Source organism: Ambystoma mexicanum, chromosome 2q (assembly GCF_040938575.1).
Source record: "Ambystoma mexicanum isolate Mex_15411 chromosome 2q, UKY_AmexF1_1, whole genome shotgun sequence".
In the NCBI taxonomy this organism is placed as follows: domain Eukaryota; kingdom Metazoa; phylum Chordata; class Amphibia; order Caudata; family Ambystomatidae; genus Ambystoma; species Ambystoma mexicanum.
The window spans coordinates 109,772,291-109,785,847 of NC_090924.1; the positions used below are offsets into that span (position 1 = coordinate 109,772,291).

The following is a 13,557-nucleotide window of genomic DNA, read 5'->3' on the forward strand; positions in this document are numbered from 1 at the left end:
CCGCTCCTAGAAAGACCAAGGTCCTCGAAGGCTCTACTGAGGACTTGTTGAAGTTTATTGCGAAGCCCAGTTCCTGTAAGATGGACATTGTGGCTCGTAGACTGTCTCGTGTTTGTTCCTTGGATGACCCTCTGATTAGCCAGTCGTCTAGATATGGATAGACATGATGACCATCCTTCCTTAAATGGGCCGCTATAGGGGCCAAGCACTTGGTGAACGTCCTGGGGGAGGACTTGAGCCCGAACGGGAGGACCTTGAACTGAAAATGCTTTCTCCCGACGACGAATCTTAAATATCTCCTGTGTCGTGGGCGTATTGGGATGTGAAAATAAGCATCCTGAAGGTCTAGTGAAGAGAGATAGTCCATGGGTTGCACCGATCTGATAACCTCTTGGAGTTTTAGCATTTTGAATTTTTGGCTCTTTAGCCACTTGTTGAGTACCCTCAGGTCGAGAATGGGCCTCCATTTGCCGTTTGGCTTTTTGACAACAAAGAACCTGGAATAAACTCCTTGGCCTTCCTGTGCCACAGGAACTCTCTCTACCGCCCCTTTTCGCAACATAAGCTCCGCCTCTTGTCGTAGGATTTGGAGGTGGGGCTGTGTCGAGAATAAAGGAGGAAGACGCGGAGGCTTGTCTTTGAATTGCAGCGCATGACCCATGCGAATCGTGTCTAGGACCCATCGATCTTTGGTGATGCATTTCCATCGGTCGAAGTGATGAGAGACTCGACCCCCCAGGACGTTCCGAAGGCCGTCATTGGTTGCTGGTTTGCTTGTTCTTCGTTGACGACGGACCTGAGCCTCGCCGCCTGGAGGCTTGATAGTCCCTGCTTCCACGTGCCGACTGGGACGCTCGTCTGAACCCTTGTGAAGAGTACGAGGGCCTGTTAAATCCACGGTCCCTCGAGGCTCCAAAGCGGGAGTTTCCAGAAGCACCTCTGAAAGGGCGAAAAGAGCGAAAATTTCTACCCGTTTGAAGGGCGCCGAGGGACCTAGCAGTATCCGTGTCTTCTTTCATCCCTTTCAGCGCTTCATCAACCTTTTCGCCAAACAGGTGCTCCCCTTCGCATGGCATGTCCAGGACTTTGTACTGTACTTCAGGACGGAAAGTAGTACATTTGAGCCACGCTTGTCGACGAAGCACTACTCCATGGTTGATTTGTTTGAAACCAGACTCTGCTAGGTCCACTGCGATATTAATAGCGTGGTTCGAGGCCTCCTCGCCGTCCCGCACCAGTAACATAGCTGCTTTTCGGTGTTCGTCTGGCAGGTGTTCTAGGATAGGGGCTAATTTGTGCCACATTTCCCTATCATATCGTGACACGATCGCTAAGGAATTGGCTGCTCTTACTGTCGTCGCTCCGACCGAGAGCACCTTCTTTCCAAATGCGTCCTGCCTCCTAGCCTCGCTTTCCGGTGGCGTTGAACATTTTTGCTGGACCCTGGCCTTCCTAGCTGCTGCCGCCGACACCACCGAGTCAGACAAAGGCTGTGATGTTAGACATTTTGGAGTGGACTCCGGAGCTTTAAACTTTTTCTCGATCCGTCCCTTTATGGCTGGTTCCGAGAACGGATGGCGCATCGTTTTGAGACCTTCTTGCCACACGTGGTCAAGGATTGGGATGGCAAATACCGATTTTCTCCTTTGACCCATATGGTCAAAAAGGAAACAGTCTTTCCTCTGCTCCTCAGGAATCAAGCCGAATTCGGAACACGCTTTCCCCATCATTGCATGGAAGGCTCCCACATCATCAGGGGGAGATGGCTGTGTCTGGCTCCTCGTAGACTCCAATTCTACATCCGAATTCCATGTCGGGTCCCTCGACGGTGACAGGGAGATGTCTGACCCAGAGTCATCATGTATAGAGTCGGACTCCGACAACTCACCCTCCTCCTGAGCTCGAGGACGATCTTTTACCGCCTGGGGAGCCGATGGGTGATTCGTCGACGAGCGAGCCGTACAAGTTTGCTCGTCGACGGAAGGTACAGACAGAAGTGACGATGACGTCCCAGGTTGAGGGAACTGGGTATCCAGCCGCTGTAGTAGCTTCTGAAGAGTATTAAGCACATCCAGAGACAAAACTGTCTGGGGGTTCAGCAACGTGGATGATATAGGTACCATACCCCCGCTCGCACTCGTCGCCGTCGTCGTCGACGTGGAAGGCCGTAAGCCTAAATCCAATGGCTGCAGAACCATGTCACCTTCCCCTTCCGCCGAGCAGGCCGTGTCTGGCTGCAGTAAGACCTCAGGGGGGATCGGGTCATAGACCTCAGGCAGCCAAGCCATAGACTGAGTTTCCGTCGACGAAGGAATCCCAACCGCTGCTGCTTGAACGGTAATAGGCATCGTCAATGACACCGAGGTCGACGAGGAAGTCGTCGTCGTCGAGCCTTTAGACTTCGTTGTCGATTTTGATGCCGACTTCCCGGCTGAAGCTTCTCGACTCACGGAAGACCTGGGACGGTCCCCTGAGGAGGATTTAGACAGCGCCAGCCTCTCCGTCTTAGATGATGAGGAGGAGGAGGGCTTTTTATGAGATGAGGAGGATCCAGCATGTTTCCCCTTATGCTTGTCCTCAGGGCGAATTTCTGCTGGCCGCACCTTCTTCGATGGAGGCTCCGACTTGCTCCTGGAGGCCGTGGAGCCAACTTCCGAAGCCGGGTAGGCACCCGCTCCGTCATTAAGCCAGTCGACCAGCCTTCTTTTACGGTCCTTAAGGGTTTTTTGGGAGAAACCCTGGCATATCTCACATGTATCCGCCGTGTGGTGCGGGTGGAGACAGTAGATACAGTCCATGTGGCCGTCTCCTTCATAAACCTTTTTGAGGCCACAGGTTGCACATGGGCGAAATAACGCCTTTCCAGACATAATTCTCCAGATTTGAACTTCGCTTACGCGAAACAGACAAAAAAACAATCTAGTTATCACTAGTAGTAACACGAAGATCCCACTGCTTTGAAAGACGGTTGAAATCTGAGGGAGCGCGGGGGCGGGGCCTGTATTTATATCATGACGTCCTGACGGCACGGGCACGCATGATACAAAACGAGGTGGATAGGACGCATAAGCGTCGAAAAAGTTTTCCTACGGGAAAGGGTCTATATAATGTACCGGGGATTCCCAGCCTGACGACGGGGAATATTCAAAGCATGTGAATCCATGAAAGATCCAATGCTGGAGAAGCATGAAGTCAGTACTCCCACCTCCAATAACAGAATACTGCTATGGGAGCCTATCTAAGATAAGGAATACGTCGGAGGACACAATCCCTTCGAAGAACAAGTTACTTCTTACCTTGTAACGTTCTTTCAATGGGATGTTCCTCCGACGTATTCCTTATCGACCCTCCCATCCATCCCTGCAGTACTACTTCCCTTGTTGTTGCAGCTTACGCTCCTTCAGGGTGATTAGTCTAGTCCAGAAAGAATTATTGTGGGCTACAAAACGGAACTGAGCAACGGACGCTGCGCACGGCCTTTATAGGCAGGATGACGTCAACGTCGATACGGCGGCTGTCGAGGGACATCGACTCGGCGGACGTCGACGCGCAGCGCCCTCTAGAGAGAAAAAATTTCCGAGGCCAGCAAAGCTGGAAAGAGATATCTAAGATAAGGAATACGTCGGAGGAACATCCCATCGAAAGAACGTTACAAGGTAAGAAGTAACTTGTTCGTCCACCGGGACCCACTTCATTATAAAAACCCTACACCTGCCCAAACCCCTGAGAAAGCTGTGTCGTTACATTCCCCCAAACATTATTTCATCACTTGAAAGTAACAACTGATGAATCAGCTAGCACCACTGATAGAATATTTCAATCCCATGGCTTTTTGATTGGAGGGAAAACCAGTTGCAAAACATCCGCTGTCAACAATGTGTTACAAGTTTCCCAAGCACAGACATTATTTAGCGAACCGGCAACAGAAGCTCTCAGCTCGTTGTAGACAGCCTCAGGGAAGGTCAGAGGAACAATTCAGAAAAAGGTGAACTGGCCAGATGAAGGTATGATCCCACCATGAGCCTAAATCATGCCCAGGTGCACTCAAGGAAGCAGTCAATCCCAGCCCTCACTTAAATGCCATTCACAGGTGCACACCCTCAATTAAAGCACACACTCTGTGGTGAAGGAAAGACTATAAATATAGCCAGCCACAGTTCGAGTGTTTGTTGCAGTGCCAAGAGGCATGTTCAGTGCAGGCTGGAGAGGTAGCAGCAGGAGAGAGGTGGAGCTGACATCTACAGGAGAGAAAGGGGTAGTGAGATCAAAAGAAAGTGGTGATAGTAACAATAGTGGCAGGAGGTAACAAGAAGGTTAAGGGGTAGCGAGAACGGAAGGCAGCAGTGAGACCAGGGGAGGTGGAAGTGTTGTAAGCAATAGCTGTAGACAAGGTGGTGAAGATGAGGTAGGAGATGGTAAAGAAACTGGTAGCACAGAGCAAGGTGGAAGAGAGGTGGTGGTGGCAAGGAAAGTAGAGACGGGTGGCGGAGCAGGGAAGGAAGTGAGAAGAACATGCCAAAGTGCTACTGAGGAGATGATCACAGATACAAAGGAGGTTTGAAGTGAAGAATAGCAGAATGAGGATCATGAATATTATAGTGAGGGCGATCTGTCTTACATTGATAAAATGTGGTGAAGGAAGGGACGAAGAGGACCTTAATGTTTAAGGACAAGACCTTTATTTAAGAGCTGCTCAGTCGGGTGAAAACCTTGCGTGAGGCTAGTCCGATAGAGCAGGAAGGTTCCAGAAGACTAGATCAGGCCCTAGGCAGGTTAAGGGTTCGGAGTACGTTTCAGCTTTGTTTAGGGAGCTTAGTGGTAGCTAAAAGATGGACTGGGTGGGAACAAGAGGCTCTGCTGGAGCAATAGGGAGTGGCCCTTCTGCATCTCTCAGGCTGACCCGTTCTCCATCGGCCAAATACACCTAGAAGACCTTATAGAACATCCAAGAATTGGCTAGCTTTGTGGTGTGGGACCGCAGAAGTACTGCATCTAGGCTATCAAGCAGAAGAAAGATGTTCAGGTTACCCTTAGAGGTGTGATGTAAACCTTGGGAACTAAACTTCTGGTATAAAACTAGAAATGTTGCCCAAAGGCATAACGACTCACATTCAGTGTGACAGACAATTGGAGAAGGTTGTTCTGGTTTTATTTTCTTTTGGAAAGATCCCAGAGTTTACCTTTAACTTGGCCCATTCCTGTACACAAACCTGAATAAAAGTATTGATCTTGGATTGGTCTTGGCATTCTTCTTGATCCCAGGGGTCCGCTGTGTGACAATGGCCATGGTAGCTGAAGTGTTAAGTGCATGTCCAAAGGACACCGGTAGACTTTTTGTCCATATTGTATGCAATCGTCCCTCTATCTACACTTGTGGTAATACATCTGTCTCACTAGATATGAGCCACAACCAACAATTATGGTACATTCCAAATAGTGGAACAATCAACTGATTGCATTGGCTGTAATGCAGCTGTTGAAACTGCTCTGTGCGTTAATAGTCGGTAAGTAGCACTGCAGGAAAGGAAAATACATCTTGAATGAGTGTGCCTCAAGTCAAAACTTCAAAGTACGTTTTATAAGTATAATTTGAATAAAATTAGAATATTTGGCTACAGACAGTTTACACCTATTATGAAGGTGACACGCAGGTGTCACAAAAGTGTTTGAGAACATTGGAAACGAGCACGAGCAGCATAGCTTGGGGTGCCGGGAACTAAGGAAAGCGAATGCACCCACACATTACTTTAATCATTACAAAAGGGGAACATTCTAATGGCCCATTACTGGCGAGAATAACCTGGAGTGGCGAGATGTTATGACTCGCTTTTACTGCACCAAATCACCCCTAGTGATGTCTCAGAGTACCTGTTCTGAGCAGGAAGTAGGCATATGATGTCCCCGAAAGGGAGGACCAGACCTTAGTCTGAGGAGAGACGAGGAGTGGGATAAGAAAAGTGATGGGAACGCGGATAATGTTTTTGACAGACATGGGGAAGGGTGATGTAGCTAGGAAAAGGTATGTTTGTGATAGCTCGAGTTGGATGGAGAACAATTTGTCAGAACTTGAGGAAGGTGGTGTCGCTATGTGTTGTGTAAACAATTGGTAGAATGATTAGCAGTTTGCTTCTAAAACCAGTTGGGGCCTGAAGTGTGCTCAAGCCGGCCAGTAAAAAGAGAAGGCCTCGATTTGGGTTGGTTTATCCTTGTATCAGATCCCTGAGAGAGGGGTATGGGGCTGCCAGACCTGGGCATAAAATAGCCCCACTCAGGGTGGGCTGCGTAACAGATTAATGCAACTAGATAACTATCAAGGAAGTACTGTGCGTGCCTTATAGTATAGCACCAAGAAGCACATTGCAGAACAAATCACCCCCAAGTGTGACGCTGCTATATGTGCCCTATGCAATAGTGTCCTGAAGCACAACACACGGCATTACCCCACAATCACCTATAACTGCAATTTCCAGATATGCCCTATCATATAGCACCCAGAAGCTCAAAGGCAATACAGATACCCCACACTCACCCATAACTGTACAGCTGCTGGGTGTGTCCTCTGTGACCAGAACAATGCAACCTAGACCTCCCTCTGTCCCATACTAAACCAACTAAGAATGTTAGAAAAGGAGATGTTCCATATAAGGAAGACACTTGCAACTCACTGAAAAGTTAGCAAACCTGCTTCTGAGTGCACAGTATCGGCCATTTTGTCAAATCCTACTGTGCACATTGGGCTAGAGTTGTGGAATGCTGCCTACAAGAGCTTCTTTAGAGAGAGTAGGAGTGTCTTTTTCTTGCTTACTGCGCCAATCATGACCAAAACCAAACCACACCAAGCAGTACAAATACCCCAGACTCTGTGTACCCTCTGTGACCAGAAGAGAAATGCAACATTGTCATCCCTCTGTCACAAGATAAACCAGCATGTTAGACTGGAGATGTCAAGAGAGGTGAATGTTGTTGGCAACCGAGAGAAAGGGATGTGATGGATGGAGTTAATAAAGTAAATATGCTATGTCTGTCCGTAAAGGGAAAGTAGACAATGTTTGTGTTCTGTGTAGCACTTAAGTAAGACCACTTCAGAGTACGTGGGAGAGGGGACTCTTTCTGGCTGCAAGCCAGCAACGTAAGTACTATTGTGCCCAAGAGCAGCACTGAACGCCTGCTCAGCCATGGACAGCCACAAATAGCCAGTTCTATAGTTGGGATAAGTCGGTGATCTTGAAGACACTTCTAGTTAGGGTGCCTTCCAGTAGGAGGGTTCCATGCTGAGGACTCAACCCTAAGCCTCCTTCGAGAGCAGTCATTGTGCCATGCCAGAAAATATTTTAAGGATTCCTGGGTCGTTGTGGAGGCTGGGCCCCTCTTGGGATTTGCTGGGCTACTCTGCATATAAACCACCCCTTTCCAACTCGACTGCCGGAGCTGCCGTTGCCTAGTTGGGTTAACAGGTAGCATTGCTGAGAACTAGGACAGTCTTCAGCCACAGAATGGAGAGAATGGACCTGGGAATGCACATGAATGTTCTCCAAACACGGATCCAGGGACACGTAAACCGGAGAGCATATACACTTGAAAACCTTTAAAAGCAACAGGCGAGTTTGCTTTAAAACATGTCACAATATGAATGGGTTTACGTCCAAACAGACACCCAGACAATAGACCCTTTGCCAGCAGCAGGATAAAAGTGGGTTTGGGCAGTAGATGAGGTGGGAATCCTCAAAAAACCCATTCAAACCCCTTTAGAGCCCAGGAGAGAGAAAAAAATCTGTTACGACAGATTAATTTTCACCGACACTGGCCAACCCGATGGCCATATTTCCCGGCAGCAAGCAGGAATGCGTTTCAGTTCATGCATTCAGAATTATTTCTAAAGATGTTCAGAGTGGGATCCTTCATGAAGCTAAAAATATAATGTACAAGTGATTTAAATTAATGCAGCTGGGCCAACAGCCGAAATATGGCAACACACAGCACAGTGAAATGACCTTTACAAGTGGCAGCATTATCTGCAAAATATTTAATATAGACATTGTGAGGGTAAAAAACAAAAGTATTTGTTTTCAAATTTGAACATTAGAAAAACACATGTAACAAAACAAACCGCAACAAGTGTGTGTCAGGCTAATTTCATCCAGGGACATCCTGCTAAAGAGAAGCATGCTGTCCTCCATCCAAAAACACAAAAATATATTTTGCCTCTTTTCAAAGTTAAAAAATCCTTTCAAAAGTTAATTCAGTTTAAATTAAGTCTAAAGAAGTGCCTGTTTTTTTTTTCTGGAAGAACTTGGGGGAGAGTTGGTCATTGGCTGAAATCCATGGTCCCCTGGAGTTGGAGGCTGTGATTATTGCTGATTACAGTTCGGCACATGGTGCAACTCCCGGAAGGTACCAAATCTGCCAGGTCTTTAAGGCTCCAGATCATCAGCAACTTCCTCATCCACTTCCTCCCCATCCTCCATGCTGTTGTGTCGTATGCGCTCCGGCATGCTGTTTCGGCTCATGGGAATGCCAAGGGCTCTGTGAATTGTCTCTATGTTGCGCTGGTTCACATAATAGTTGAGGTTGACCGAGGGGAGCCTTTTCCGCATCTCTTCCAAACATTTATAGGCCTGGTGGTAAAACACACAACATATCAATACACAAAATCTGCAATAGTGTGTGCAATTCACCCACATGCCAGGTTCAATGGCACGACAAACACACATGTTGATTGACATTCAATTTAATACTTCTGTTGTATCGGCTTTCATCCTACATTAAAAATTATATCCTACCAAAACCCCTTAGACTTTTGTGTCCCAGGCTACTTGACAGCAAACAACAATCTTAGCTACTGCCTCAGGAGTTTTTAATTCACAACAGTGCATTCACAGGACTAATGCTTACTGAAGACAATAAGTATAACATGACAATGGTAACTGGCACATTAAGGTTAGTACTTCTATGTCCAGAGACCCCCTTTCCTCTATGCATTTGGGATGTCCACCTGTATGCAGTTTGGTAACACCCTCCACCCCCACAAAGTGAAAGACGTGAGCAAGTTGAATAACAAAGAAAAAAGCAAGTGGGCTTTACAGCATGCCTGGCTGTGCCCCCACAAAAGCCTTGCCCTCCCAAATATCCTCTTGACCTCCAGTCACAGTAGACCCTGTTACTTGGCTTAGGCGGCAGCTGGATGTTTGAACAGAACCTCTGCCTGATCCCTGATCCCAAGCGTGAGGAGTGACGTAGAAGTCTGGTTAATCCTTCTCCTTCACCTATGGTCTCCTTACAATAAGTCACATCAGAAGGTGAATTCTTGACTCTTCAAATTGATCTTTTGGTGGACCTAACAAAATCTTCACTTCGCCATGTGCAAAGACTCATTCTTCAGAGCACTACTGGATAGATCAATGTAAGAGATTTCAAGCCCCCACTCCCTCGCCAAAAGGAAAAAAGGTGCTTGCCTGTAATAATGCTTCACCAGGATGGGTGTCCTCCACAGACTTGTATGCTGTAGAAACAGGCAGGCCCCAAGAAACATAATTTTATAGAACATGTACATACTATTTGTATTCTGTAACGCACAACCAGGCAAAGCAAACTGCATTTAGGCGCAGGTCGTAATAATTCAGGTTAATTGCAAAGCTATTAACTCAGTAGTCAAAGAGAAAGAATCATTGAAATAGGTAGGTTTTAAGAGCTTTACGGAATGGCAATAGAGAGGGCATATTTCTCAGATTGAGAGGCAGGGAGTTCCATAATCGTGGACCATACTCAGAGAAATGAATTGAATACAGCGGGAGGGAGGTACCACTAATAACATTTTGTTTTCTGATCTAAGTGATCTGGTTAGCTGATAGGGAGAGATTGTATCTGTGTAATATGTTGAAGTAAGTCCGTTTACACATTTATACACCAGACATAGAACTTTAAAATCAATTATTTGGCCTTCCACCAACCAGTGTAAAGGGCGTCAAAGGATTGACATCGATGTACACTTGGGTAGTCTAAAGATTACCCTAAGAGCTGCATTTTGGGCTGGATAAAGTCGCTGTAGTTGATATGTAGGGATGCTGGTAAGAATAGCACTAGCATAAAATAGTTTTGATTTAACCAGTGTACCCACTATCCCTGGAACATCTGAGGGGGCCAGAAAAAGGAGGACTGATCGTAATAGTCGCAAAGTATACTATACTGACAGAACTGTAGCTCCTACTTGGCAATCAGAACTCAAATCAGACTGCCAATAGCAGCCTAAATTCTTGTGTTTAGAGGCAAAGGAGGAGAAGGTAGGCAAAACAGGCAAGGTGCTGCAGTGATTGTAGTGGAATATTTTGATAGTCGTTTAGGCTCCAGAACAAGAATGGGGAAAATGAGGACACACGGGGACTTCACAATGAACAGATGTTTCTTTTGATAAATAGTTATCCAGTTTGGCACATTGGCAGCGATCCGTCAAAAAATACAAAAACGGGTTCGGGTGGGTAGGCACTCGAGAGCCTGACAGTAATATGGCTGCCAAATAGTATGAATATCCTGTGCCTTCGCTAATCTAAAACGGGACATGGCGTTGAGGAGGAGTGGTGTACGCAAGCTGCTAGTGTAGCCGGTGCTAGTGCCGAGGCGAGTGAGGGTGGAGCTGTGGCCTTGCTAGCCCTAAGTGACCCTCACTGGCGCCATAGAGCCTGAGGGAAATGGCGGTGCCTTCACGACACAGAGCAGAAGAGCGCTGCTTGAAGCGATGCGCTATCCGGACTCTGTGAGAGCGATCCTCGGAGCGGGTCTTGGATGCGTGTGGCCTGGTTGAGGACTGGGGGGGCACAGGTGTCAGGGTCATAGGACATACAGCGAGAAACCTAACAGGGATGTGCGCTGTCACCCATGCTTTATATACTGGAATTGGAACTGTTGGCGGTATTCCTGCACCAAATATTCTTTGAAGCTGGGGTAGTGGTAGGGGTGTCTAGTCATCTTATTTGCCTTTATGCGGACAATGTCCTCCTGTATTTGTGCGAACCAGACCTAACCTGCCCATCATGCTAGAGGTACTGGACGATTTTGCTTAACTGTCTGGGATTTCTTTTAGCAGGACAAAATCGTGCCTCTTTCCCCTAGCGGGAATGCAACGGTACGACACTCGCGATCTGCCATACCTGGCGCTGCAGCGGGAGGTCTGTATTTTTAAATAACTGGGAATATACATAGCTCATACACCGGAGGAAATACACAATAGAAATATGGTTAAGGTGGTGGATGAGGTGAGGCGGTCCATAACATTCTGGTGTAAACTGCTGTGGTCTCTTCTAGGCCGGATAGCAAGAGTGAAAATGATAATATAACTGCGCCTACTATCTACTCCTTTGCAAATGTGCACTATTATATTGCAGTGGGCCTTTTCGCCTGCTAGACACTATACTCTGAGGGTTCCTTTGGGGCCAGGGCAGAAAGAAAATCATCTTGAACACCCGGTTCAAGGACGGTGGGGTCCAACTCCCACTACTGGAACTATACTACCTTGCTGCGCAGCTTCAGTATGTGAGAGTTTGGCTATCGGATGATCCTACTATGGAATCTAAACTGCTGCAGGACATGCTGCGCCCGGTGTAGTTGAAAGAAGCTGTGGGTTGCAGACTGCTGTGTAGACCAAATTACACTGTTGGTCAGGCGTTGGTGACAGGTATGGGAAAGAGTAGTGAAGGTACTGAAATTATGTAAACCGTACTCACTGCATGGTCACATGATGGCGTATGCACGTTCGGAGCTAGGCGAGCTGGTGGTGGCCAGGAGTTTGGGATGAACTACAGCTACCTCATGAGGGGGGACATGTACAGAGACAGAGTTTTCGGGGATCTCAGGGAGTTGGCACAGACTGAGGGTCTCCCTAAGGGCAAGTTCTTCCGATACCTGAAGCTTGTGACTGTGGCAAAAAGGAAATGGCCGACCTGGTCTAGAGAACCGGAACCTACAGCGCTACCAAGGTTGCTGTACGAGTTGGAAGATGGCTGGCACCCGGAAGCTCATGTGTACTGGTGTTTGCTGAGTGCGGTCAGTGTGTAGAATATGAGACTGAAAGCACTGTGCGAGGCACATTTGGGGCAAGGGTTAAGTGACACTCAATGGGATGCTGTATTGATTTTGTCAAGAATGTCTCCCTGAATGCAAGGTTCTGCCTCCTACAACTTAATTTACTCCATAGAACATAAATAACACCCAGTCGGGTGACCAGATTTCACCCTACTGTGCCACCTATCTGCCCATGGTGTGCTATGGATGGCGCAGACATAATTCATATGTTTTGGAACTGTACGCAGTACATGCTTTCGGGCACCAGATAAAGATGTTGTGTGTTAATGCTGGAGTCACACGCTACTAGTGGGATCCGGTGGAATGTTTGCTGGCCACATACCCCAGACCGGAAAAGTACAGGCATGTGATAAAATGTATGGATTTAGCATGAGTTTTAGCTAAACAATGTATAGCAATGTCCTGGACACATAAGAGAGGGCCACAATATTGTCTTTGGTACAAAGACTTTGCAATGTGGAGTGTTGCGATGACCACTGCCTGGTATAGGGCTCTGAGAGTTGGTCTTCGGGAGCCCACAGAGAATGTTGCGGCGTGGAATGAACTTCTCCTGGCGATGTTCCACCCATCAGATGACAAACCCCTGTGATCACTAGATTGTGGTTCTTCTTTTTGATCATATACCTAAATGGGCTCATACTAATATGTGACACTTCCGCTAGACCATATGTCCCCTCCAGATCGAACTGGCTCTACTACTAGGGCAGCCCCTAGGTTTAGCACGCAGTACAGGCGCGAACTGTCCCCCACCTGACCACTGGTTAAAAAACAATCCAGGATGCCGTGTTTTCATTCTTTTTAGGTTGTTTTCTCTGTTCGTTGTTATAATTTGTTTATTTGCTATGCAGCTAATTGCGTTTTTGTTTTGTTGACTTTGTAATACGGACTGTGGATTATGTATTTAGATTGCATATACCAATAAACCGACCTTAAAATAGATACTCAATAAACATTTATGTGTTCCTCATCTTTTATATCTATATCCTAGCGCAGCTGCAATTTGGAAACGTTTCCGCCACCAGTGGGCTCTGCTTGGGTCCCACTTGATGCCTCTACGCACCTGCGCCAGATCCAATGTCAGGGACAGTATATATATTTAGGCACCACACCCTGTGACCTTAGTTCCACCCTTTTTCCCTAGTCCTCTGCTGAGGGACTGCAGAACCAAGGTGTACTAGCTATCCACTGAGCAGTGTACGTTGGGACGAAGATGAGGACCCTATGGGAGGAACATCAATCAGAAAAACATTAACAAGTGGTAAGAAATTTGATCTTCCAATGGATTTCTTCCACACATGGATTCCTCATTTTTGATAGACTACCCGAGCAGTACGCAGATCTGGAGGAAGGAGGAGAGCAAGGATGCCATCTAAACCAGAAAACTCTGATTGACAGCTCTGCTAAAACAAGGGTCCTAACCAGAATTAGAATCCAAGCAGTGATGTTTAGCAAACATGTGCAAAGAAGCCCACGTAGCCACTTGGC

The 13,557-nt window shown here is 47.1% G+C and overlaps 1 protein-coding gene across 2 annotated transcripts in view; it reads right to left on the reverse strand.

The window, feature by feature from the left end:
• Positions 1-8,004: 8,004 nt before the first annotated feature.
• Positions 8,005-13,557, reverse strand: part of IFT140 (intraflagellar transport 140) — a 2,226,364-nt gene continuing 2,220,811 nt past the window's right edge. For both annotated transcript variants that reach the window (XM_069646971.1, XM_069646972.1), the window contains one exon: positions 8,005-8,615. In XM_069646971.1, the coding sequence (XP_069503072.1) occupies positions 8,412-8,615 (204 nt within the window). In that variant the 3' untranslated portion in view covers positions 8,005-8,411. The remainder of the gene's footprint in view (positions 8,616-13,557) is intronic.